The following is a 25,622-nucleotide window of genomic DNA, read 5'->3' as shown; positions in this document are numbered from 1 at the left end:
AAAAAAAAAAAAAAAAAAAAAAAAAACGAGCCGAACTCTCTGAAGGAAGCCGACTGACAGAGCGAACGAGCAGAGTTTCATTCTGAGGTGATTTTTCTTCTCAGGCGTCCAACGTCACTTCGCCGGTGAGCGAAGGCGGCAGGACGACGAAGGTCAGCCCAGGCCTTTGCTCCTCGCCTCACAGTCGCGCCGTTCCCAAGAGGGAGCCCTAGCGCGGCGGGAGCCCGGCGAGCCGAGCCGTTACGGGAGCACCGGAGACCCAGCTCTCGTCACTCGGAGGAGCGGACGCGCGAACCTCCGCGGACGCGCTTCCTTGAGGCCCCGCCCACTCGGCGCCACAGCCCGCTAGAGGCCTGGAGGAGGCGGGGCCAAGGCGGAGCGTGCGCATGCGCCCTCGCGAGCCGGCCTTCTCAGGGGGGAAAAACCAGCGATCTCGCGAGGGTTGAGCGCGGGTGGCGTAGGTAGCTGTCCCGGTTGGTTGGAGGGGAGAAGCCACTCCGGGTGAGGAGAAGGCGCCGGGAGGCCTCTGAGAACCTTCCGTTTTCCTTTCCCTTTCCTTCGGCCCTCCGCCTCCTCAGAGTCAGCCCGCCTTCCCTGACCTCCGTGACCCCGCTGGCCCCGCCCACCCCCGTCGACGTGATTCCCGCCGTGAGGTAAACGCCAGTGGAGCCGAGTCCCGCGGAAGAGGACGGCGAGGCGGAGCGGCGCGGCCGGACCGGCTCGGGGTCGGTGGCGGAGCCCTCGCGCGTGAGAGCTTCCGGGCGGGTCTCGCTCCTCCGGCGGCCCGGACGCCAGTGTCGCTCGCGCAGGCCCAAGCCGCTTCCCTCGGCGCCGCGCCTGCCCGTGGCCGCGGCGGGTGACGCAGCCGGAACATGTCGTCCGCGGTCGAGCCTCCGCCGCCCCCGCCTCCCGAGAGCGCGCCTTCCAAGCCCTCGGCGGCGGGCGCCGGCGGGAGCAGCAGCGGCAACAAAGGCGGCCCCGAGGGCGGCGCGGCGCCCGCGGCTCCGTGTGCTGCGGGCTCGGGCCCCGCGGACACCGAGATGGAGGTGAGCGCGGCCGTGCGCGGGGAGGGAGGTGGATGCTCGGCCGGCGCGTCTCCCGCTCTTCCCCTTTGCGCTTTCCCCCTCCGTGTAGCTCGCCTGGCCCGATCTCGGGTCGCTCTTACGAAACACATGTTCCTGATTACCGTGGCCGAGGGGACCCGTTTCCTCCATCGCCAGGCTCTCCCCAGGACCCGCTCCATTTCTCCCGATTGAGGTTTTAGTTTGCACTAAACTTTGAGGGCGGCGAGGGAGATGCCCCTCCGGAGTGGGATTCCCGGGGCGAGGGGCGACGTTGCCCGGCGTCGCAGCTGGGGACTTGCGCCTCCAGTGCCTCATCCCGGTGCCGGCGGGGGCGGCATCTGTCTGTTCTGGGCCGAGACAATGGCGAGAGCTGGAGGGCCGAGTGCGCAGTGGGGATAAGCGGGGCGCAGCTGCTTGTGTGCAGCGAGGGGAGGCCCCTCCCGGGCCCTGCTCCGCCGGGAGGGGAGCGAGCGTGACAGCCGCCGCACCTGTCCTGCATCCCCATCCAATTACGGGTGTACGCATGGGAAACTGAATGAATGGGAGCCTGGGGAAGGGTGATGGGCTTCTAGCTCTGCGCTTTGCTTCCTTTTGAAGCCATTCGGAGGATTCGCTGTTGAACCACCTTCTTGGGGCTCCAGTGGGCCAGATGATGGTGACAATACTGGAGGAAGGGTGGAGAGAGTGGAAAATCGGGGAGCTGCCAGGCAGGTCTCTTTGGACATGCTCCCAGGCATTGAGTTGCCTGGGAACAAAGTTACTGCTTCCAATTTTTATTCTTGGCCTTGGCCTTGTTTTGAGGTATTCTGTAGTTCCAGTCTTAAGATTCCTGGGAATTTGAATCCTCAGATTGGAAGTAATACTATAAAAGTGAATTTTAGTGTAGAATTTACACTATAAGGAAATGATGGTGCAGTCTTTATGGGGCAGCTTGGGTGAAATAACGTTAATCTTTGAAACTTGTAGTGGGGAAGGTAGGTGTTAGTGTAATGTACCAATTTGAAGTGAATGCAGTTTTAATTTAAAAATGTACTTGATGCCCCCCCCCTAAGGTTTTAAATGGTCTTTCTGTGCTGCTTTACTTGAATTCTTAGATTTCTCTTCCATGAAATAAAGGCATCTGGACACCAGTGATACTGGTGGCTCAGGCCTTTTAATCCCAGCACTTGGGAGGCAGAGGTAGACATTTCTGGAGGCCAGCCTGATCTACAGAGTTCAGGGCTACACAGAGAAACCCTGTCTCAAAAAAAACAAACCAAACCAAACCAAACCAAAAAAATAAACAAGCTGTAACTGACATAAGTAGAAAAGAAAATGATGAAGAATAAGATTTAAAAAAAAAATAGAAACTGTTGATATTCCTATACTGAGAAGACTCAGTTTACTCATCTGATTAATGAAAATACCACTTATTTTGTGTTTTCACATTTGTGTTTATATTTGTTTTAATTGAAAAACAGCAACTCAAAAATAAGCATTTTATTGGGGTTTAAATTCTCCTGGCTATTTTATTGTCTTTAAGATGATTATCTTTAGACTGCTTTTTATTGTCTTAAGTGAATTTAAAGTCAGAATTAGGTTTGAGTTGAGTACACTTGCCTAATATATTTGATGACCTTAGATACGTTTTACAGCTGGGAAAAAAGACATTGAATTATAGAAGTAATATCTGCAGTTGGAAAACATATTATTATTACAGGTATACTTTTCCTTGCACTGCAGGGAATCTGTAAGTTAGACCTGGAGCTTTTATCACTTTGCTTGTTGCATTTGAATTGTCAGGATGAGTGCATTTTTAAAAATAGAATATTTATCACTAACTAGGAATCAAACTAAGACTATTTAATTTAAACTCCTTTTTTGGGTAATGTCCTTCCTTGTATACATTTCTATAAAATAGCACAGTAAAATAGATGGAATTTTATGATACAAAAAGAACTTTGTTCACATTCATGTTACTTAATTTGTATCTATAATTTTATTGGAAAAATGCAGATTTGTCCATATGGCTTGTATAGAAAGTAATTTGCTTTAGGGTGTTAATGATAATATTTTTATTATCCCAAAAGTTACATAGTTTATAATTGGGAAAAGTGATTATCCCCATAGTATTTTATTTCATCCATATCAGGTTTCATGTCAGGTTATCTGATAGCCATTAAATATCTAGGGAGTTTGGAGCAAGAATATTATTTACAATTTTTTAAAAAAAGAAATGAGTATAATGATACTTGACAATCCTTAAACAATTTGATGATTTCCTTTCCTACCAGGAAGTATTTGATGATGGATCACCTGGAAAGCAAAAAGAAATTCAAGAACCAGATCCTACATATGAAGAAAAAATGGTATGTTCTAGACATGTGAATAGTTTATAATGAACTTTTTTGTTAAGATAATTAAGTCTACTAAATATCTGTATTTACTTAGAACCAGTCAGAATGTCAACAGACTGCTTTTTTTTTTGTTTGTTTTGTTTTTTTGCAGTTACAGAGTGGTGTTCAGGTAACAGAACAATTATCTTTGTATGAGCTTCATCAGAGACAACTGAAGATCAAAACAAAACTGAAAACCCCCCAAAAAAACTGCCCCTCCACATATATAACTAATTTGTGCTGTGCATCAACAAGAACCTGTTTTAAATCTCCATGCCACTTTACAATCCCTAGACTGTACCAGGCAAAGTTAGTGGCTATTGCAAATATTACAGGACAGGACTATCTAAAGACACATTTGGTAGTGTGTTAACTGTACAAAGGAAGGACACTGCTGTTTAAAAACAAATCTGACACAGCCTTACATTTCAGTTTTTTTTCTTTAAAGGGAGTGAGTTGTATATGGGGGTGGTGGTGGTGGTGTTAAATGTTTTATAGACAAGGGAAAAAAACCTTCCAGAACCACCTTGCTCTTCCTCATCCTTTCATCCTCTGCTTCAGCTTCCTCCTTTTTCTTGCTCGTTTCAGCCTTTACTACTCCCCCCCACACACTTTTTTTTTTTTTGCCACATCAGGTTTTCCTTTATTTCTGTAGGCCACACTATCCTTTTTGTATTTTTCCTTCAGGTTGGCAGCCTCCTTGTCACAGGGCTACTTGCACCTGCAGCAGTGTTCCACATCTCTCCCAGTTTCTTTGTAGCAGAGGACCAGCAAGGATGCTCTCCATTGGTTTTGGGCAATACTCAGAGCAGAATGGCAGGAGGCCTTGGGTGCTTTGGTGTCCTTGAACTTCAATTTGCTCTCCCCTTTGTGTGGGGGTGATGTGGGTTTTTATGTCACTTTGCCTTGTCTTCAAATTTCCCCTTTTCTTTAGCAGCAGACATGGTCTTCCACCTCTCTGAGCACTTAGGGAACCTGAGGAGCTGACAGAAGCATCCGGGTGCTGCTGCTTGTGCTCTTCCCCAAAGTTTGCACAAAGAATGCATATAGAAGACATTTTGCCTTTTAACTTCTTAGGATCTCCTTTGCTTGCCCATGGTTTTCCATTGTGAGACACGGAGTCACCCAGTGTCTGGCTCTCGCTCTGTGGAGCTCAGTGTACTGTAATCTTGTGTTTAATTGTTATAAGAGCAGAGATATCTAATTGAAATATGTATAGCATGGGATATTGTTTGCCTACATAAACCAGACAAGTATTTTAGGAAGGCTACATAGTATGATGTAATTACCCACTTTCATTAAACAGTACCTTTAAAGATTTTAGCATTGAAAATGATTGTAAAAAATTTCAGCAAATTGTTGTATGTATGTCTAGTTTTGTTCTTCACTATGTTCAATGACTAATGTATGCAATTTGGTCTCAGCATTCTTTTTTCTTTTTTTTTTTTTTTTAAAGATTTATTTCATATATATGAATATACTCTCACTGTCTTCAGACACTCCAGAAGAGGGCATCAGATCCCGTTATAGATTGTTATAAGCCACCATGTGGTTGCTGAGAATTGAACTCATGACTTCTGGAAGAGCAGTCAGTGCTCTTAACCGCCGAGCCATCTCCAGCCCTGGTCTCAGCAGTCTTACATTGTGAATGGGTTTGTGTTTTTCTTGTGCTGAGGACCAAACCTTGTACATGCTTTTACTGTTGAGCTGCAGTATCAGCTTCTTGAATAGATCCTTACTTTATAAAAAGGAAGCTTGATATTTGACTGTTTACAGAGCCAGTTTACATCATGTACTTCACTCAACTTAGTATCTAAAAAGCACTTTTTGTTTAAATTCAGTTTTTGATAATAACAGCCAACAGGGAATGTTTATTATGGCCCTGTTCTGAGTGCCTTATATGTATTTAAACTCAAGAACATTAAAATCTGAAGAAGTAAAAATGTGCAAATTAGTAATACAACTATTTAATGTATGTCTTAAAGGTATGAACATTGTTCCAGTCTTGTGTTCCCCACCTAGGTGTCTGGTACAAAATAGACTGGTTTTTTTGTTTGTTAGTTTTTAAGACAGGGTCTTACTATGTAGACTAGGCTGGCCTTGAACTCAATTTTACCAAGTGCAGGGAGTAAAGGAATATGCCAACATCCCTGGCTAGCGTAGAACTTTAAAAAAAAAAAAAATATATATATATATATAAATTTGCTTTTACTTAACCTTCAAATATTAGAGAATACTTAAAAATATATTAAAAAGCTTCAAACTCAATATTATGGCATATATACAGAATTAGCATAATACATATGCTAGCAACATATAAATTATAAAGATTTTAATAGGTGCTGGAAAAATGGCTCAGTGGTTAAGAGCACTTGTTCTTCCAGAGGACCCAGGTTCAGTTCCCAGCACCCACATGGCAGCTCACAAATCTCTGTAACTCTAGTTCCAGGGAATGTGAAAACTTCTTCTGACTTCTTCATGCATGCAAGTGGCACACAGACTGCCAACTTCTTAAACAATAATGCCCATATAATTTTAGTTTGGGAAATATATGAATTCATTTAAGCACTACTGTAAGCATGCTGTAGAATATTTTCTGTCATGCCCCTTTGCAGTAAATCCTTCTTGCCCTTAGCCCATTACCCCTTCTCATCTTTAAATCATTAACTAGCACTAAATGTCTTCATTTCTATTCAGATCTCTGCTTGTCTTGGCTATGCTTTGGAGAGTCACTCAAGTAGCATGTTTCAGGAGTTTACTTTGATTTTTGAGTTTGTCACGCAGGCATGTTGAAATTGATTCTTAAAGTTTGATAAAATGTGTCTTAAATTTTGCAGCAAACTGACCGAGCAAATAGATTTGAGTATTTATTAAAGCAGACAGAGCTGTTCGCACATTTCATTCAGCCCGCTGCTCAGAAGACTCCAACCTCACCCTTGAAGATGAAACCAGGGCGCCCACGGGTAAAAAAGGATGAAAAACAGAATTTGCTTTCAGTTGGAGAGTGAGTAATAGTATTTGATAGTTTAAACCAAATGTGCTTTTTAAATTCTATTTTTTTAAGGTTTTAAATTTATTTTCTGTGGCTTCACAGATGTGGCAATCAGTGTTTAAATATCTAAAAATAGACACAATGACTTACTTTTATACCATTATGCTTTATGAATTGTTAACAGCCATGTTGTACATGAAATGAAGATGTTAAGCTAGTCTTTAGGTTAAAAATGCAGAGGTTAAATGTATTATTCATCATTACATAGAAGTAAGTAGGTCATCCAGGCTTGAATTTGTATCTATGTTCTTATCTTTCAAAACACATAGGTGCATTAAATATTTTGGTTTTGGTACTGGGGATAGAACCCAAGGTCTCGTGCTTGCTGGCTAAGCATTCCAGTGGCTTACAAGTGCACCCATGTTTTCAGTTTAGAGGCAGGGCCTCACTGAGTTGTCAGAGTTGGCCTTGAGCTTAATCTATGTCTCAGACAGACCTTGTGGACTTCTCTCTTAGTCCTTATCACCAGCCTTGGTTATAAGGGGATTGGAAATCTGGGCTGGTGTGTAGAATATTCTAATTTGCTTCATTACCATTTGTTTAAAATGTTTGCCACATATCTTTTGTTGTTGTTTTTTTTAATAATATCCTGTACATACTGAATATACAAAATTCAAGATTTTTGTGCTAGCATATTAATATATTTAGGATAGTCTCTTCTATAATTCCTGGTATATAATAAATGAAATATGTAGAGTATATGTAAGATTATTTAAAAGGGAGATTATATATTTATCAATGTGAAAATGGCTGAGTGATTAGTTGAAATAAGAAAGTATGTTCATATAGAGGGAATAAATATTGTAATTTCTTAGTTTTACTTGGAATATTTCAGTTTATCGTCTTACCAATTATGTATAGCCAAGTACTGTTTTTATACTTAAAAACTTTATTTCAATACAAATACATTTACTTTCTTTTTATTTTGTTTTTACATCCTGACTTCAGTTTCCCCTCTTCTCCCAGTCTCTGCCTGCACCCTACACCTCCCCTTCCACTCCTCCTCCCTCCTTGCTTTCTCTTCAGAAAAGGGCAGGTTTCCTATGGATATCAACCAAGGATGATATATCAAGTTTCAGTATGACTAGGCACCTCCCCTCATGAGGCTGGATGAGGCAACTCAACAGTAAAGGGTTCCTAAAGCAGGCAAAAGAGTTAGAGACAGCCCTGCTCCCATTGTTAGGGATCCACAAGAAGGCTAAGCTGCACCACTATAACATGCAGAGGGGCTAGGGCAATCCTATGCAGACTCCCTGTCAGCTCAGTCTCTGTGGGTCCTTGTTGGTTGACTGTAGTTTTTCTTGTGTCCTTGACCCTTCTGGTGCCTGCAATCCTTCCTTCCATTTTCTGCAGGGTTCCTTCAGCTCTGCCTAATGTCTGCCTGTGGGTTTCTGTCTCCATCAGTTGCTGGGTGAAGTTTCTCTGATAACAACTGGGCTAGGCACCAATCTATGAGTATAGCAGAGTCTCCTTAGGAATCATTTTCTGTCCTAGAAGGCTGTCCAGCCTTTGGTTCCTAGCTTTCCAGGCAATGTCAGGGGTGGGCTCCCTCTGCTGGGATTGGTCTCAGACTGGACCAGTCATTGATCCAGCTCCTCCTGGATTGATTGACTGTTCCTGTAATTTCTCTCCTTTATTCCAGCACACCTTGTATATAGGTCATGGGTTTTATGGCTGGGTTAGTGTTCCAGTCTTTCCACTGGAAGTCTTGCCTGGTTACAGGAGATGGCTAGTTTGGGCTCTGTATTCCCTATTACTAGGAGTCTTAGTTAGGGTAAACCTTCATAGATTCCTGGGAGTTTCCATTGCACTAGGGTTTCTAGCACATTCCAGAGATTGCCCCTCCCCCTGCACACCTCATTCTGGTTGTATCTCCCAGTACTCTTTTCCTCCATCCTTCCCCAACCTGATCCTTCCTGTTCCTGTACCCAACCCATCACATAGACACCCCCCCCCCCCCCCCCCCCCCTCTCTCTCTCTCTCTCTCTCTCTCTCTCTCTCTCTCTCCCCCCCCCCCCCCCGTGTTGGTTCTATTTCCCCTTCACAGGGAGATTCATGTCTCCTCCCCAGCCTTCTTTGTTATTTAGAAATAACTGTGTACTTCAGATGTATTAAGTTGTATTAACGGCTAACAAGCTGTTAGCTACTTAAATATAGCAGTGTTACAGAAATTACTGCTATAAGCATTATTGTGGGGGTAGCCAACATAATATAAAAAGAAATGCTCTTGCTCTTTTAGTTTGTAATTCTATAAAATAAAGATTGTCCACAGAAAATACACAATAAGTTACTAAGTTGTTTCTTTATTAAATAGTATGATTGGAAAAATCTCTCTCTCTCTCTCTCTCTCTCTCTCTCTCTCTCTCGTCTTGTGAGGATCAAACCCCATGCCTTGGGTACACTAGGCAAGCACTTTGCCACAGGTAGATTTATTTTAGTTCCCCTTTCTCATTTTGGAGATGGGGTGGGGTTTTGTACTACCAGAGATAATGTCTCAGTGTATAGTCCAGACTGACTTCAAACTCAGTCTTTCTCTCTGTTCCTGGGATGTTGAAATTTAGGGATGGCCAGCTAAGACCAGAGATTTGGTTATCTCTGCCTCCTCAGTGCTGGGATTGCAAGCTCAAGCTGCATTTGGCTTCTATTTTGGTGGGTAAATAGGTTTGAACTCTTGTCTTCATGCTTGACATTTTTTTCTTCTTGATTTCAAGACAAGGTTTTTCTGTGTTGCCCTGATTGACCTGGAACTTATCCTGTGGACCGAACTCAGAGATCCGCCTGCCTTTTAATGTATTTTAATTTTAATTCATAATTTAGTTAACTACATAAACATTTCAGGTTACATACTAGTAATTTCTACTGCTCACTTTCTAGACTTACTCTGCTTTTTAGTTTTTTATTACGTTTATGTTATTGGTACGTGGGATCTAACTTGGTACTTCTACTCATTTTGTAGCCTTGGCTTAACTTAGATACCTGTTAAGATTATTGTGAAATAAGCCGGGCAGTGGTGGCGCACGCCTTTAATCCCAGCACTTGGAAGGCAGAGGCAGGCGAATTTCTGAGTTGGAGGCCAGCCTGGTCTACAGAGTGAGTTCCAGGACAGCCAGGGCTACACAGAGAAACCCTGTCTTGAATAAACAACAAAACAAAACAAAAAACAAACAAACAAAAAGATTATTGTGATATCATTTGGCTATCGTGTTGAAATCTCATTATAAATGATTTTGTTTTCATTTTGACAGTTACCGACACCGTAGAACAGAGCAGGAGGAGGATGAAGAGCTATTAACAGAAAGTTCCAAAGCAACTAATGTTTGTACTCGGTTTGAAGATTCTCCATCATGTAAGTTAAATTCATTAAATCATTTGATTTTCAAAGGAGCCTCCTTCGAGACTCTCACAGTTGTCTGAATTTTACTTTTCATATAGTTTATAAAGGAAAATTTTTAGTAATCTTGAATAGTTACTGGCTGTGAATAAGTTTTAGGTGTGTGTATGTGTTCTTTTTAATCTGAAATGGTACTATCTTGGTTGGAGTTGTATAGCTATAGGGTGCTTATAGCATGTGCAAAGCTCTGGCTTTGTACCCTAGACCTGAGAGATGATAGTATGTGCTGTATTTTAGAAGTATATGAAGATGCCATTCAGCTTAGTATGTTTCTAAAGTCCATGTAAATGGAATGATTTTTGCTACATATTTTTTCCCAAATTAGGAAAGTTTATAATTGGGGAAAATGATAAAAAAAATTGCTTTTTTTGATGATGGGTTTATTATTTTTGTGAAATATATTAGTGCTTTTCTGTAAGATAACAGCTTAGTTTTACTTATACACAATCTTGATATCTGATAGAGTTAGAAGCTTTTGTAATCTTCTGAAACCTAGCTTTCCTGCAATTCCTGTTACTGGATGAGTAGTTAGTGTGGACAACTAATAGAATTTTAGTTGGATTCTTGCTTAGAGTATTAAGCAGTTCACTCACTCACTGGTTCACTTTTTAATATACACTTTAATTTCTCCCTTGCCTTACAAAGCACCCAGTTTCTTTTTCTTTTTCTTTTTTTTTCAAATCAAGCTAGAGGCTAGAGCTATGACAAGCTGGAAAGGATATTCAGATTATTTCTTCCTCAAATTATAACTAATGTACCGAGTCCTGATTAGCTTTTCATTCTTGGCAGTGATTTGTCCAGGCAAGTACAAGTAATGTCTGTATACTGAAGGACACGGGTCCTTATGTATGATAGATCAGAAAAAAAAACTTAAGGAATAGAAAGGGTGGACTTGGAGAAGGAATTTCCTGCCTTTATTTCTACTCTTAGTGGGAAGAAAGGAAAACCAGGGCTACAGAGAAACCCTGTCTCAAAACACCAAAAAAAGCCGGGTGGTGCTGGTGGTGCACGCCTTTAATTCCAGCACTTGGGAGGCAGAGGCAGGCGGATTTCTGAGTTCGAGGCCAGCCTGGTCTACAAAGTGAGTTCCAGGACAGCTAGGGCTACTCAGAGAAACCCTGTCTCGGAAAACCAAGAAAAAAAAAGAGGTAAAGAACCCAGAGGTACTCTTAAGACCAATGTGGCTTAACATTGGATTGAGTGATTTACATGAGGACTCTGATGCAAACAGTCAAGAGTTACTTATCTGATAACTTCATTATCAGTTAGTTGTATCCAACTGCCCCTGTTTCAGTCCAGATTTTATTAGCTATTTTTAATGATTTTAACCTTACAGAAACCCTCATTATACATGTATCTTCTAGAAAAGAGTAGACACCCATAGGTTCCTGTTAAATCTCTGAGTATCAGATAAAAGGGGCCAGCCCTGTCTTAAAGTTCTTGTCCTTAAAATGAGCATTGTGTTTTGTTGTTGTTTTTAGATGTAAAATGGGGTAAACTGAGAGATTATCAGGTCCGAGGATTGAATTGGCTCATCTCTCTGTATGAGAATGGCATCAATGGTATCCTTGCAGATGAAATGGTATGTATTTGGTTATCTTGAAGCTTGAAGATTTTTATTGTTCGTGTTGTAACTTAAGATTGACATTAAATTTGTAGCAATTAAGAGAGATATGAATAGTTTTTTTGATTACAACTATTTTTTCTTAAAGCACTATAACCCACTGCCTTAGGTTGTGTGACATGTGAAGAATTGCCATCTCTGCATTAGAGTACATTTGAAAATAGTACATTTTGAGAACTTTGTTGTTTTTGCAATAATTTGACTGTTTCTTTTTCCATTTTAAAAAATAGCTCACAGAGTTTAGTTTCACAGAACATCTTTTCTGCTCACTACTTACTAGTTAGGTAGTGAAGATTTTAATTCTTCTCAAAGTCGTGTTTAAACAATTGGTTGGGGAAAGTATGCAGCCATTAATACAGTCAAATGTATTTCACTCTGCCTTTGGTAGTTTACTTTGGAATATCACATTTCCTGAGTCTGGAGGTGGTGTTCATACCTTCCTTATAGATTTATGTGATCTAAGTGTAAATCTTCTCATGCTGTCTCACACTCAGCATTTCGTTTAAATGTTCCTATGTATGATGGGGCTATCAATATGGAAGAATGTTTTTAATTGTTTAATGAATAAATAATTTGATCAATATAATTAAATGTTTAACATTTAATTATGATGAATTTTTTAGGGTTTGGGAAAGACACTTCAAACAATTTCTCTTCTTGGATACATGAAACACTATAGAAATATTCCTGGTCCTCATATGGTTTTGGTTCCCAAGTCTACATTGCACAACTGGATGAGTGAATTCAAGAGATGGGTACCGACACTTAGGTCTGTTTGCTTGATAGGAGATAAAGAGCAAAGAGTAAGTTTTGATACTATGTAGTGGTATTTTTGATATTTAAGGAATTTAATTTTAGGCTTACAATGCAATAACTGGAGAAGGGATTAAAAAGAAAGGATCTTTACAAATTGTTAGTAATTTATAACTACCATACTGTCTGGTTATTCAAGACTCTTACTGAGAAGGCATTAAAGACTAGAAAGCTGTATGAATTTCTTAATTTTATTTTCAGTTTGCTTCTCTCCTTCTTGGAACTCTTTGTATAAAGTCCAAGATAATTTATTTGGAAATGTTAGCTTATTTTTTGAACATGTTAAATCATTAGAAATTTGAGGGGCCAGATTTCTAAATTAGGGTATAGTGCTAATAGTCATAGAATAGTAATTATTAAATATGAGTTGAGTCAGTTTAGTAATTTGATGAGCTGTTATGATAGAAATATGAGTTTAATTATTGACTTCTTAGCCACATCTTTTTGGGACAAAGTCATGGAAATAATGACACTATTAAGAATAAAGAACTTAGATTTGGAGGTTGGGCATAATCAATTGCCTTCATTGATTAAATGATTATATTAAATGATTTTATACTTAATTAGGTTAGTTTTTTAAAATATTATTTTATACTTATGGGTACTTTGCCTGCATGCGTGGTTTCCACTGAGGCTAGAAAAGGGAGTCAAGTCCCTGGAACTAGAGTTTGGGATGGTTGTGAGCCTCTGTGTGGGTGCTGGGAACTGAATCTTAGTCTTCTATAAGAACAAGTGTTTTTAACCACTGAGCCATCTTTTCAGCAGCAGTCTAGATTTCTTTTGCTCCTCAGTAGGTAAATTATGTGGGTTATTTTAAGTTACCAAGTTGCTTTTTGTTTGGGAAAGTCAACTAAATCTGCTTTTTTACTTCATATCCTTATCTATAAAATAAGAATAATAACAGTAATGTGCCAATACATCTACAAATCAGAGGAATGAGACCATCTACTGCCAACTGTCTAGTCTTTCTTAACCCTACTTCCTAAGAATGGCAAGATCTGTGGAACTTTGGAAAGACATTTTAAAGTTAGGCTATGGAATTTTGTGATTTACTTCAACTTTTGAAACTAAGTTAAAACTGACATCCAAGTGATAAGTAATTTCAGTGGTAGGATGGTAGCTTAAATGCTTATTTAATAGCTCTGTTTAATACTCTCATTTTTTTTCTTGTTTTTGATTACTTAAGTGAATTTAATATGTAATTGAGTTGAGTTGTGTAAATTTTTTTTTTGGTTTACAGGCTGCATTTGTCAGGGATGTTTTATTACCAGGAGAGTGGGATGTGTGTGTCACATCTTATGAAATGCTTATTAAAGAGAAGTCTGTGTTCAAAAAATTCAACTGGAGATACTTAGTTATAGATGAAGCTCACAGGATAAAAAATGAAAAATCTAAGGTAATTTGATACTTAATATGAACATTTTTTGTGTCTGAGAGTTTGATATTTATTCAGAATGTTCTAATACTGGGCTTTGGTTCTTTCAGTTGTCCGAAATAGTGAGAGAATTCAAGACTACAAATCGGCTGTTGCTAACAGGGACACCTCTTCAGAACAACCTGCACGAGCTCTGGTCACTTCTAAACTTTTTGTTACCAGATGTGTTTAATTCAGCTGATGTAAGCTTCTCTTTTTGTGGTTAATAATATTTTGGTTAATACCTATATTTTAATAATAGCACTGTTTGATATGGCCATTAATTTTTTTTTATACTTATGTAGCTAGCCTGTTACTAACCTACTAAATTGATTATGTATTCAGAGAATGTATTCACTTTTGAGCTTTGGCTTTAATGTCATTCCCACCAGTTTCTTCATCTGGGTTGGCAAATTTTTCCTGTTTGGCAATCAAGGTTTTTTAATTTTACTTCAGGGTTTCTAGGTTAAAGGCTCATTTTTAAGCATTTTCAAGTATCTTTTTATATCTTACACATTGTGTTTTAACATTAAGAGATGGCTTTCAGGCTGGGTGTGGTGGCACATGCCTTTAATCCCAGCACTTGGGAGGCAGAGGCAGGCGGATTTCTGAGTCTGGTCTACAGAGTTCCAGGACAGCCAGGGCTATACAGAAAAACCCTGTCTCGAAAAAAAAAAAAAAAAAAAAAAAAAAAAAAAAAAAGAGAGAGAGAGAGAGAGAGAGCGCGCCTTCAAATGTGAAGGGATTTGTTTGATGTTTTTGTCTTATTTTCTTGTTGCTGTGACAAAAGCAGCTTAAGGAGGAAAGGGTTTATTCTGGACCACAGTTCAAGGGTACAGGACAGCAGGTGTGACAGTAGCTGATCATACTTCATTCGCAGTCAGAAAGCAGGCAGTGTGAGATACAGTGTATCATACTGCTCAGTTCTCTGTTTTTATTCTGAGCAAGACAAGATCCCCAACCCAGGAAATGGTCACACAATTTAAGATGGGTCTTCTTAACCGCAATTAATGTAATCAAGACAGTCCCCTACAGGCGTGCTGGGAGGACCAGCTTTGGGCTAATTCTAGATGGTGAAATTGACAATGACCAATGAGTAGCACACCCGTCTTTTATTACCGAGTAATAACCTAGTCTTTATCAGTTCTTTATATAATAGAAATGATGGTATAAGTAGTTGCCTTTTTGCTGTGTGACAGGAAATAGTTTATGTAATTGATAGTCTGTGCAATTAGTAATTACAGTGGCCAAATTGGAGTTCTGTTTTGAATGTTTGCTCCTACATCTGGAGTGGGTGGGGGAGCTTTGTAGAGACCCATGTTAGTACATTTATATAAACAAATTCTATAAAGGTATTAACTTGGCTTGTTACATTAAGGGTTCTTTTCTTTTTTTTTCTTTTTCTTTCTTTTTTTTTGAGACAGTTTCTATGTTTATCCTTGGCTGTCTTGATCATTCTTTAGAAAAGGTTGGCCTCAAATTCAGAGATCTGCTTGCCTCTGCCTCCTGAGTGCTGGGATGAAAGGCATGTACTACCACCAGCCAGCTAAGGGTTATTGTACAAAGAACAGAAATGTGTATGGAAAAGTACATTCAGATTTGAAAGTTGTAATTCTTTTAAATATTTTGATGTTTTACAAATAGTTCCAAGATTATTTGTTTTTCTTCCTAGTTATTTAATGATTTCTGTTAAAGCCTTCAGTTATAGCAGTGACTATAAGATGTTTATTTAACATAGCAAATTTATAATATATATTTTCAGGATACTTGATAAGGAAATTGTCCTTATGCAGCTCTTCTCTAAGTAGTAGCAAAATGCTTTTTGTTTTCAAGTTTTACTTAGATTAATGAGGTGAACTTTTCTCTGGAAACCTTGTTGTCTTCTAATTACTTCTGTAAACTAGCTTTCAGAGTCTTCACTGTCAGTCTGTGTACCTACAGAAAAAATGCTTAGGGAGCAATATTATTCAGCCACTTGTCCTGAAGCTAGTAGTAAACCTGATACCTGATACTTGGGAAGTAAGGGCTTAAACTAAATTGCTTTTTTTCTTTTTTTTTTNTTTTTTTTTTTTTTTTTGGTAAATTTAGAAACAATTGTTACACTTGGAGTTAGTTATAGGGCATTTAAAGTTAATTTTATCTTTGACCTTACAATGTTTTTGTTTGTTGATCTAGGACTTTGATTCCTGGTTTGATACAAATAATTGCCTTGGGGATCAAAAGCTAGTTGAGAGGCTTCATATGGTAAGTATGGTTAGAACATACTTTTAATAGGAACATATTTTTATTATTTTACTGTTAACAGAAGTATGGTATTGTGTGTGTGTGTATGTATATGTGTGTGTGTATATATATATATATATATATATATATATATATATATAATATGTTTGTACATCTGTGTGTGTGTGTGTGTGTGTGTGTGTGTATGTGTTTGAATTTAAAATCCAGTGTTTGAAATAATATTAGAGAGATAATCTTTGATAGTTTTAGTATCTAGTTTTAGAACCTAGAATGGACTTTTAATGTAATGAAGAAAGTAATCTCTTAGTTTTAGAAGGTATAGCATAAAGGATAAAACAGTACTTGCTGACAGAGTAGATAAATTTTTAAAGCTTAGTTTCACTTAAATTCCATAGCAGGATCTGAAAATTTGATATCTGAAAGGACCAGTTGATACATCTGTCTCTAAATATAGTGAGTATACATAAAGCAACTGCTGCATAGTTGAGTTTCTTCGTGTAGAAGTTTATAGGTAAAAGTTGGTAGATAGATAAGGATACTCTTGATTGTCAGGTTCAGGGTACTTGTAACCGTGCACTCGAGGTTCTTTCATGACCTATATTGGGGCTTTTAAACACTTGTTCCCATTTTGGCCAGGGTAATATGTAGGGGATAGGAGGAGAAGAGAAGGTTGCATTGTGTATTATATATGTAGTCCCTAACACTTCCTCCTATATGCTATGCATGACAGTAAAATTGTCTAAAGAATTCCCTAGCAGATAAACCTTGCTCTGCTTATCTCTCCTTCCTTACATCCTATTCTTTTCAGACTATTCCAGCTTTAATTTTACTTTTACATAAATATGCTGGAAACATTTGACTGGTTTTACTTATTCTTTGTTCATTGTTTTTACTGCATCTAATTGAATCTCTTCCTAATTTTCTTCTAATAGCCTGAGTCTCAGTTATATCTACCACCTTTCTTGTTGACCATCTAGGCTGAGGCTAGCCTAGGTACTTTGTGTATTTATTCCATCTTTAGTCATTTGAGCATTCTCATTTATAGGACTTCCTACAGAAGACTGAAGGGTTTTCCTTAATGGATCATAAGCACAAAGACTGAAAACATATACTTTGCATGGTTCCTGGCTTCAGTGGATATTTTTCTTCTTTCTCCTCTTCTCTGTTCTGTTTTGTTGAGACGTGGTTTTGCTTTGCACCCCTGGCTGGCTTGTACTAGGTAATCCTGCCACAGCCTCTCAAGTGCTGGGATTACAGGTGTGAGCCCTTATTGCCAGGTTGGTCTTTTTTCATATATAAATTAATTATACTTTTTTTTTTTTAAAGATTTATTTATTTATTATATGTAAATACACTGTAGCTGTCTTCAGACACTCCAGAAGAGGGCATCAGATCTTGTTACGGATGGTTATGAGCCACCATGTGGTTGCTGGGATTTGAACTCTGGACCTTCGGAAGAGCAGTTGGGTACTCTTACCCACTGAGCCATCTCACCAGCCCATTAATTATACTTTTAAATTCTTGTGTATTGAGATTTTTTGTTAAGTATATCTGAGAGTAGTGATAGTCTCCTAGGAACTTTTAATTCAGATAACAGTCAAGCATTTAAATATGATTTAGGATTTTCTTATTTAAAGGACTGTAATCTTGAAATGTTCAAGTGTTGATAAGATCTTACTGATGAAAAGTGAGGCACAGGAATTGATTCCTTTCTAACGTTTCCCTCATGTCCTTTACTTCATGACTTTCCTTTAAGTAAATGTCTGGGTACAGGTAGATAAAGGAGGCTAAAATGCCTATGCAGCAGAGTCAAGTGTTTTTGTTAGTTTTTCTCAGAGTAGTATGAAGTGCTTATCAACTCAAGGGAGAAGAGAAATGATATTTTCTACTTTGTCCTCCTGCCCTTGCATTCTGAAATCCCCACTATGACCCCGTGGTGAAAGAGACATATAGCAGTCAGCCTGGGAGGCTGGTGACATGTGTCAGAATTACAGAAAGGTGCTTGCTTTGGAGGCCTGGTGACCCCAGTTAAATCCCTGACACCCACTCCAAGGTGGAAGGAGAGAACTGATTTGACATGGTTGGCTTCTGACTTCAATGTGTGTCATAGCAGATACATCATGCACGAATACACTCAATAATAATAAAAATATTTATAACTCACCCTGGCATTCTTAGGAATGATATAATGATACAAAATTACTTCCCTACTCTACAAATTTCTATCTTAATAACTTGCATTTTAATAGTTTCAGAGTTTGTGGGTAGTCTGGTGAGTTCTTGGCTGGGTTTATCAAGCTACTGGACAATTTTATAAGAAAGTCAAGTGGGACTGAAGGTCTTGTCTTTGCAGTAGCTGGTGTTTAGCCTAGCTTTGGTATATGCTGTAATCAGACAAGAGTTGATGATGGATTTTTCTCACCCACTTTAAATTTGTTTTGTGATATAGTCATTTTTATAAGCCAGTAAAACTAGTACAGTTTTACTGGCTTTTAAAATAATAAATAAAAATAATTTTTAGTTTTATTGTTATACTAAAACTTATATTTTATAAAAAGGACTAGTACTTTTTGAAACTTAGATACCAATCATAAATATTGAATAAAGTTATGAGTGATAATATATAGTAATAATGTGTTGTATAAAATTAAAAGTAAGAGGTGAAACTGATTTATGTTTAAAAAGAAAGAATATTGCTTACTGTTAGGAAAGAACTGGGAGGAACTCAAGGATTTGTAGTTCTGACTACATTAGCTAAACCGAACTTGCTAAAACTGAATTGAACTGGGTTTTTTTTATACTTGTCACATTGAATACTTTTGTAATCGGTAATTAAGTCATACAGGTCTTACTGTGGGCTAGCCATTTCTTAAGCAGTGTTGTGTAGTATGTGTTCAAGTAACTAATTTTTAAACCAGCATGAATTAGCAATGTTGAAAATAGTTTTAAAACACGCCATTGTTTTCTAGTATTTAATGAAAATATAGCAAGTATTATTGTGTTGTTACCCTTCAGTAATGCAATAATAATAAATGGTGTTTTGGACAGGAAAATATTAAAAATAGTTGTTATTCACGCAAATTGTTCCTGTGTATTTGGTACATAATTTTAAGATTTTGAAATAATATCAATATTGCAGATAAGGTTCTCTCTTTTTTCCCCCTTTCTAAGGTTTTGCGTCCATTCCTCCTTCGTCGAATTAAAGCTGATGTTGAAAAGAGTTTGCCTCCAAAGAAAGAAGTAAAAATCTATGTGGGTCTTAGCAAAATGCAAAGAGAATGGTATGTATTCTGAGATGCTTGCTAGTACTGTTTTTCCCAGATTTTCATTTTATACTCTTTTATTTACCTAATTTGTATCTTTAGAATTTCTGTGTACTTGATTAGGCCTAACCTGTTAATGCGATGCCCATTAAAAGGTAGGTGGCAGGAGGCAAGTCAGCCCACCAGACTGGCTTGCAGTGTGGCTTCTGCTGCCCAGGTGTATTTTGCTGGGGTGTCTTCCTTCTGTTTATTTTGGGCAAATGATTAAAAACTAAATGTTTAGTTATCCTAACATTGAGCGATATGCTTCTATTTAATTTTGCCCAAAGTTCATAATTTCTGTGTTTATTTTTGTTTTTTTTTTTTTTTTTTGTTTTGGTTTTTCAAGACAGGGTTTCTCTGTGTAGCCCTGGCTGTCCTGGAACTCACTCTGTAGACCAGGCTGGCCNCGAACTCAGAAATCCACCTGCCTCTGCCTCCCAAGTGCTGGGATTAAAGGCGTGAGCCACCACCGCCCAGCAATTTCTGTGTTTAAAAAGTACGTTATTTTGCTGGCCAGTCATGGAAGACATAATAGAATTAAGATCCATGAAACAAACAAAAAATGATGGCTTAGGCTGCGGTTCAGTCGTTAAAGTGTTTAACATGCACAGAGTCCTGGATTCATGCATTTCATGCATCATCACCACAGAAGCTGAGAAATACTTTTTTTTTTTTTTCTTTTGTACAAACATGGAAAACTTGTTAAGTCTCTGTTGTACCAGTTTATTCCTAGACCATTGGAAGCAAATTTCAGGCAATGGTTTTTCAAATTATTAAGTATTTGTGGTTGGGGTGGGTGAGGGGATTAAGTGTGCAATGTGGTAGGCATTAAACAATTTTTATTTTTAATAGGTATACTCGGATATTAATGAAAGATATAGACATATTAAACTCAGCAGGGAAGATGGACAAAATGAGGCTATTGAACATTTTGATGCAGTTGAGGAAATGCTGCAATCATCCATATCTCTTCGATGGAGCTGAACCTGGTCCACCGTACACAACAGATATGCATCTAGTTACCAACAGTGGCAAGATGGTGGTATTAGACAAACTACTCCCTAAACTGAAAGAACAAGGTATCTATGTTACTGGCATTAAATTGAAAAGTAATGAAAACTTTAAAAATTCTAGTATTAAGAGGATGAAACACTTAACGACTGAGCTATCTCTCCAACTTGAGAGTTCTACATTTTCCTCTGAAGGCTAGGAGAAGACTGACTTCCAGGCAGCTAGGAAGAGGGTCATAAAGCCCAGGTCCACAGTGACACACTTCCTCCAACAAGACCACACTTTCTAACAGTGCCATTCCCTGAGCCAAGCATATTCAAACCATTATAGATGGTTATACTAATAGATGAACCTTGATAATGGTAGCCCAAAACACCTTTGTAGTTGCTAGTGAATTGACACATGTTAATGGTCTATTAAGTTAAAATGTGGTTCCCACAATTAGAATACTATGGATTTTAGTGTTGGAGAGTTTAGGGAATCATGTTTAAAGATAAAATGTGCAGTGGTGGAATACAAGTTTTAAATATAAATGAGGTAACAGGCTAATGATTCACTCCTAAAGCAGACTTTAATGGAAGATAGATAGGGAATGGCTGGTCTGAGTATTTATTGATGTCATTTTTATCCTTTTAATTAAATAACTAATTTGGAACTTGATGGATAATTTTAGTCTTATTTTTGTTTAGTGTTAAATTTTTAAATAAAAAATTCTGTGTTAGAAATTTCTGATAATAGGTTATTTATGTTTATCAGGTTCAAGAGTACTAATCTTCAGTCAGATGACAAGGGTATTAGATATTTTGGAAGATTATTGCATGTGGAGAAATTATGAGTACTGCAGGCTGGATGGACAGACACCCCATGATGAGAGACAAGTAAGTGTGAAAGTTCTTACTTCATTTTTTTTTTTATTTATTTTTTTAATTTTTATTTATTTATTTATTTATTTTTTCGGTTTTTCGAGACAAGGTTTCTCTGTGTAGCCCTGGCTGTCCTGGAACTCACTCTGTAGACCAGGCTGGCCTTGATCTCAGAAATCCGCCTGCCTCTGCCTCCCGAGTGCTGGGATTAAAGGCATGTGCCACCACGCCCGGTTTACTTCATTTTTTTATATTCCATTAGTGTGTACCAATTTAATATATGTTTGTATTGTATTGCATCAGAGTATTTGATTTTTAAAAAATTGTGTATTTTTCTTTTAAAATTTATTTTGTGTGATGGTGTTTTGCCTGAGTGTCTATCTGTACCTTGTATGTGCCTGGTGCCCAAGGAGGCCAGTGTTGGGCATTGGAACCCTGGGGACTAGAGTAACAGATGATTGTGAGCTGCTACATGGGTGCTGGGGATTGAACCAGGGTCCTCTAGAAGAGCAACCAGTGCTTTTAACTACTGAGCCATCACATCAGATAAGGATTTATATATCATGGCTAGTCTGAAATTCAGTGTAGTTGAGTATGATCTTGGACTGCTTCTTCCTGTGTGCTGGGATTGATTATAGGTATGTGCTACCATGTCCTAGATAAAGTAATTTCCTAAGCCAGACATGATGATATCAACCTGTAGCCCCAGCTGCTTGTTACTGCAGGAGGAGCAGGTGCTTGAGCCAGTGTGGGCAATATAAAAATATCCTACCCACCAGTGTTGGTTATGGTGGAGAGTACCTTTAAACCCAATATTCAAGAGTCAGGAGGAGGTCTACATATTCAGGCCAGCTAGATCGTCTTGAAAGAAAAAGAAAAAGAAAACAAAACAAAACCCATCCCATAACAAATATAACAACAGCACTTGGGAGGCAGAGGCAGGCAGATTTCTGAGTTCGAGGACAGCCAGGGCTACACAGAGAAACCCTGTTTGAAAAAACAAACAACCCCCCAAAATCCCTCCAAAAGAACAAAAAACCAAATATAACAGAACTTTCTAACACTTGTTATTTTATTTCCATAGGACTCCATCAATGCCTACAACGAACCAAATAGCACAAAGTTTGTATTTATGCTAAGCACACGTGCTGGTGGTCTGGGCATCAATCTTGCAACTGCTGATGTAGTAATTTTATATGATTCAGATTGGAATCCTCAAGTTGATCTTCAGGCTATGGTAAGAGATAAACAAGGAAATACTGTGTGTGCTTAATAGATGTGATTATTTTATAAATATCCTGATTTTACCTACTAGAACTTTCTTTTAAATTTAAAAAGTTTAGTTACTTAGAAATTATGTCAACATATTTCTGCCTGATGTATAAGTGGAGGCCAGAGGTATAAGTGGAGACCAGAGGACAACTCGGGAGTTGTCTTTCCATTATCTGTTTTTCAGGAATTTACTCAAGTCATCGGGTTTGGGCAGCCAGCTTTTTACTTAATCATCTCCTCAGCCCACAGTTTTCTTTATTTTTAAAAGCTATATAGTGTTTTAACCTTTTAGTTTTGTCATATACATCTTCCATTGCCCCTGCCTGCTCTTCTTCGATTCATCCTAATACATCTCTCCCTTCTCAAACCCTCCCTGCCCACCCAAAAGGAATCAAATGATTCTAATTATTGAACATACATATCTAAAAGAAAAAAAAAAAAACCAACCCATCCCATAATAAATATAACAACAGCACTTGGGAGGCAAAGGCAGGCGGATTTCTGAGAGCCTGGTCTACAAAGTGAGTTCCAGGACAGCCAGGGTACACTGAGAAACCCTGTCTCAAAAAAACCAAAACCACCCAAACAAAAAACAAACAAACTCAAAAAAACCCCAAAAGAACAAAAAAACAAATATAACAAAAATTATAGGCCATATATACATGGCTTTCTACTGGAGCAAGGGCAATTTATCAGTGGTTATAACCAAAGAAAAAAGATTCTCCCTTTACCAGTAGCAGTTACCTTCCAGGAACTCCTTGGCTAGGGAAATAGGTCTCAACAGCTAGAATTTTGCTGGGCTTGATTTTGTGCAGGTAACCACAACTCCTGTGGGTCAGTGCCTGCCTGCATTAGGCATGTTATATATTCCTCTCCAGTCTCTGGCTCTTAGATTCTTTCTCCCACCATTTTCTCTCACCTCTTTTGATGTGTTAGAGAACCTTTTGAATGTGGTGGGAGGTTGATGAAGATGTCTCACTTAATAGAATTTTATTTCTTTTGATCTAATAGGCCAGTCAAAGTATTTTGAATACTCTGGTGAATGAGCATGTCAGTAACTAAGTGTAGTTGTGTTTTAAGAGAAAGGGAAATCAGTTTGTGAGTTGGTAGTTCATCTGCCACTTGGGATGCCTAAAATTTATGCCCATTTTGTGAGTGTCCGGCCAAGTGAAGAAATTGATTTTAAAGCTGAAAAAATTCAGGATCTACAAACTAATGTGGATTGTACAAATTCTGACTGTTGACTTAAAGTATTGGGTGTTTGTAAGTGCAATTTCAAATTATCTGCACTAGTCACATTTTTTTTTTATTAAGGCATTTTTATTAGATATTTTCTTCACTTATATTTCAAATGCTATCCCCAAAGTCCCCTCCCTATACCTTCCCCCCACCCTGCTCCCCAACCTAACCACTCCCGATTCCTGGCCCTGGCATTTCCCTGTACTGGGACATACAATCTTCACAATACCAAGGGCCTCTCCTCCCATTGATGGCAGACTAGGCCATCCTCTGCTACATATGCAACTAGAGACACAGCTCTGGGGGGTATTGGTTAGTTCATATTGTTGTTCCTCCTATAGACTTTTTCTTACACTCTTTGTAAGGATGGTTAAGGGAAACTGATAAACTTTTAGAATTAAGGTGTTTTAAAAATTATTTAATGTACGATTGTTCTGCTGCATGTACATCCACCAGCCAGAAGAGGGCATCTAATCCCCATGTGGTTGCTGGGAATTGAAATGGGAACCTTTTAAAAGCAGCCAGTACTCTTAACCACTGAGCCATTTGACCAGCTCCATAAATAAGGTGTTTTGTTGGTGGAACATGGTTTGAATTTACCAGAAGTTAAGCAGAATTAACATTCAAATTAATTTGATTGAGTAATATTTGAATATGATTTTTATATCGTTTGTGGAGGACATTTTTTCATGTTTTTTATTTTTCTAATGAGTGACCAGATTTCATTAATTTGATGAAGAACAAGATTTTGAAACTAAATTCAAGAGAAAGAAATGATTATCAAATTGATATATTACAGTTTTGCCTGTTAGATAGTATCATATTTTTGTTATTCATGCAGTTGGCTTTGCCTGTTAAAAAACTATGATTTTCTTTAGTTTTAGGAAGCTTTCCTTGTATTTAATTTAATTAAATCTGAGAATTTAAGAACTATTTATATAACATGAATCCATAGTATAGGTGTTATATTTAATGAGTTAATTTTGCTTCTCAGTGTATATGTTTCTTTATTATTTCACTTTTAACTATATTCAAAATAACATGATAATTTGATTCTAGGACCGTGCCCATAGAATTGGACAAACGAAGACTGTCCGAGTGTTTCGCTTTATAACTGATAATACTGTGGAAGAAAGGATAGTGGAACGTGCCGAGATGAAACTCAGACTGGATTCAATAGTAATTCAACAAGGTGAGACCTAGAACTTTAAATAATTCCCTAAGTTGGATTGACAGCAGCGTGTTTCAGTCTGACGCCCTAGGGGAGATAGTAAGCACCCGGAGTCCAGCTAACAGCCAAGGAAGAAAGTTTCTAGTCCAGATATTATAAACTTTAGTTAATGAGTTTGAACTTCATACTTCACTTAAGTGGAAATAAAAGTAATACTTAGTTTTTAAGAATTAGTGGGATAATATATAAAATATATGACATTCAGCATAGCATATATTAAATTGAATTGTGGCGATTTATAAGCACTGAGGATACTGAACAAAAAGCTTGTTACTTTTTTCTTATCCGGAACTATTTACTAAGTGACTGTCAGATGCTAGGCTTTGGTTACTATTTTGAAGGAATGCTTTTGTTATTTTAAAAAAATCAATCAATCAATGAATTTAGCCAGGCAGTGGTGGCGCACACCTTTAATTCCAGCACTAGGGAGGCAGAGGCAGGTAGATTTCTGAGTTTGAGGCCAGCCTGGTCTACAGAGTAGTTCCAGGACAGCCAGGGTTACACAGAGAAACCCTGTCTTGGGGTTGGGGTGGGGTGGGGGTGGGGGTGGGGAAATCAATGAATTAATTGAAATGGTCTCATTGTGTAGCCCTGACTGGTTTTGAATTTGCCAAGTGGACTGGGCTGGCCTTCAACTCATATACTGCCTCTGCTTTTCCAATATTGGGGTTAAAGGCATCTGTTCTTATATAAAATCTAAACATAATGGAAAAGATAATCAATA

The 25,622-nt window shown here is 38.4% G+C and overlaps 1 protein-coding gene across 1 annotated transcript in view; it reads left to right on the top strand.

Moving 5' to 3' along the window:
* Positions 1–462: 462 nt before the first annotated feature.
* Smarca5 (SWI/SNF related, matrix associated, actin dependent regulator of chromatin, subfamily a, member 5) overlaps positions 463–25,622 on the top strand; it is a 38,509-nt gene continuing 13,349 nt past the window's right edge. Inside the window, exons 1-14 of the mRNA XM_021219951.2 lie at positions 463–1,046; positions 3,338–3,412; positions 6,277–6,443; positions 9,737–9,837; positions 11,364–11,464; positions 12,130–12,309; positions 13,560–13,715; positions 13,805–13,936; positions 15,909–15,977; positions 19,149–19,258; positions 20,135–20,361; positions 21,050–21,171; positions 22,241–22,393; positions 24,727–24,859. Coding sequence (XP_021075610.1) covers positions 873–1,046; positions 3,338–3,412; positions 6,277–6,443; positions 9,737–9,837; positions 11,364–11,464; positions 12,130–12,309; positions 13,560–13,715; positions 13,805–13,936; positions 15,909–15,977; positions 19,149–19,258; positions 20,135–20,361; positions 21,050–21,171; positions 22,241–22,393; positions 24,727–24,859 — 1,900 coding nt within the window. The 5' untranslated portion in view covers positions 463–872. The remainder of the gene's footprint in view (positions 1,047–3,337; positions 3,413–6,276; positions 6,444–9,736; positions 9,838–11,363; positions 11,465–12,129; positions 12,310–13,559; positions 13,716–13,804; positions 13,937–15,908; positions 15,978–19,148; positions 19,259–20,134; positions 20,362–21,049; positions 21,172–22,240; positions 22,394–24,726; positions 24,860–25,622) is intronic.

Source organism: Mus pahari, chromosome 20, assembly GCF_900095145.1.
Source record: "Mus pahari chromosome 20, PAHARI_EIJ_v1.1, whole genome shotgun sequence".
Classification (NCBI taxonomy): domain Eukaryota; kingdom Metazoa; phylum Chordata; class Mammalia; order Rodentia; family Muridae; genus Mus; species Mus pahari.
The sequence above is the reverse complement of the archived record's forward strand: the minus strand, read 5'-3'. Positions and strand labels throughout refer to the sequence as shown.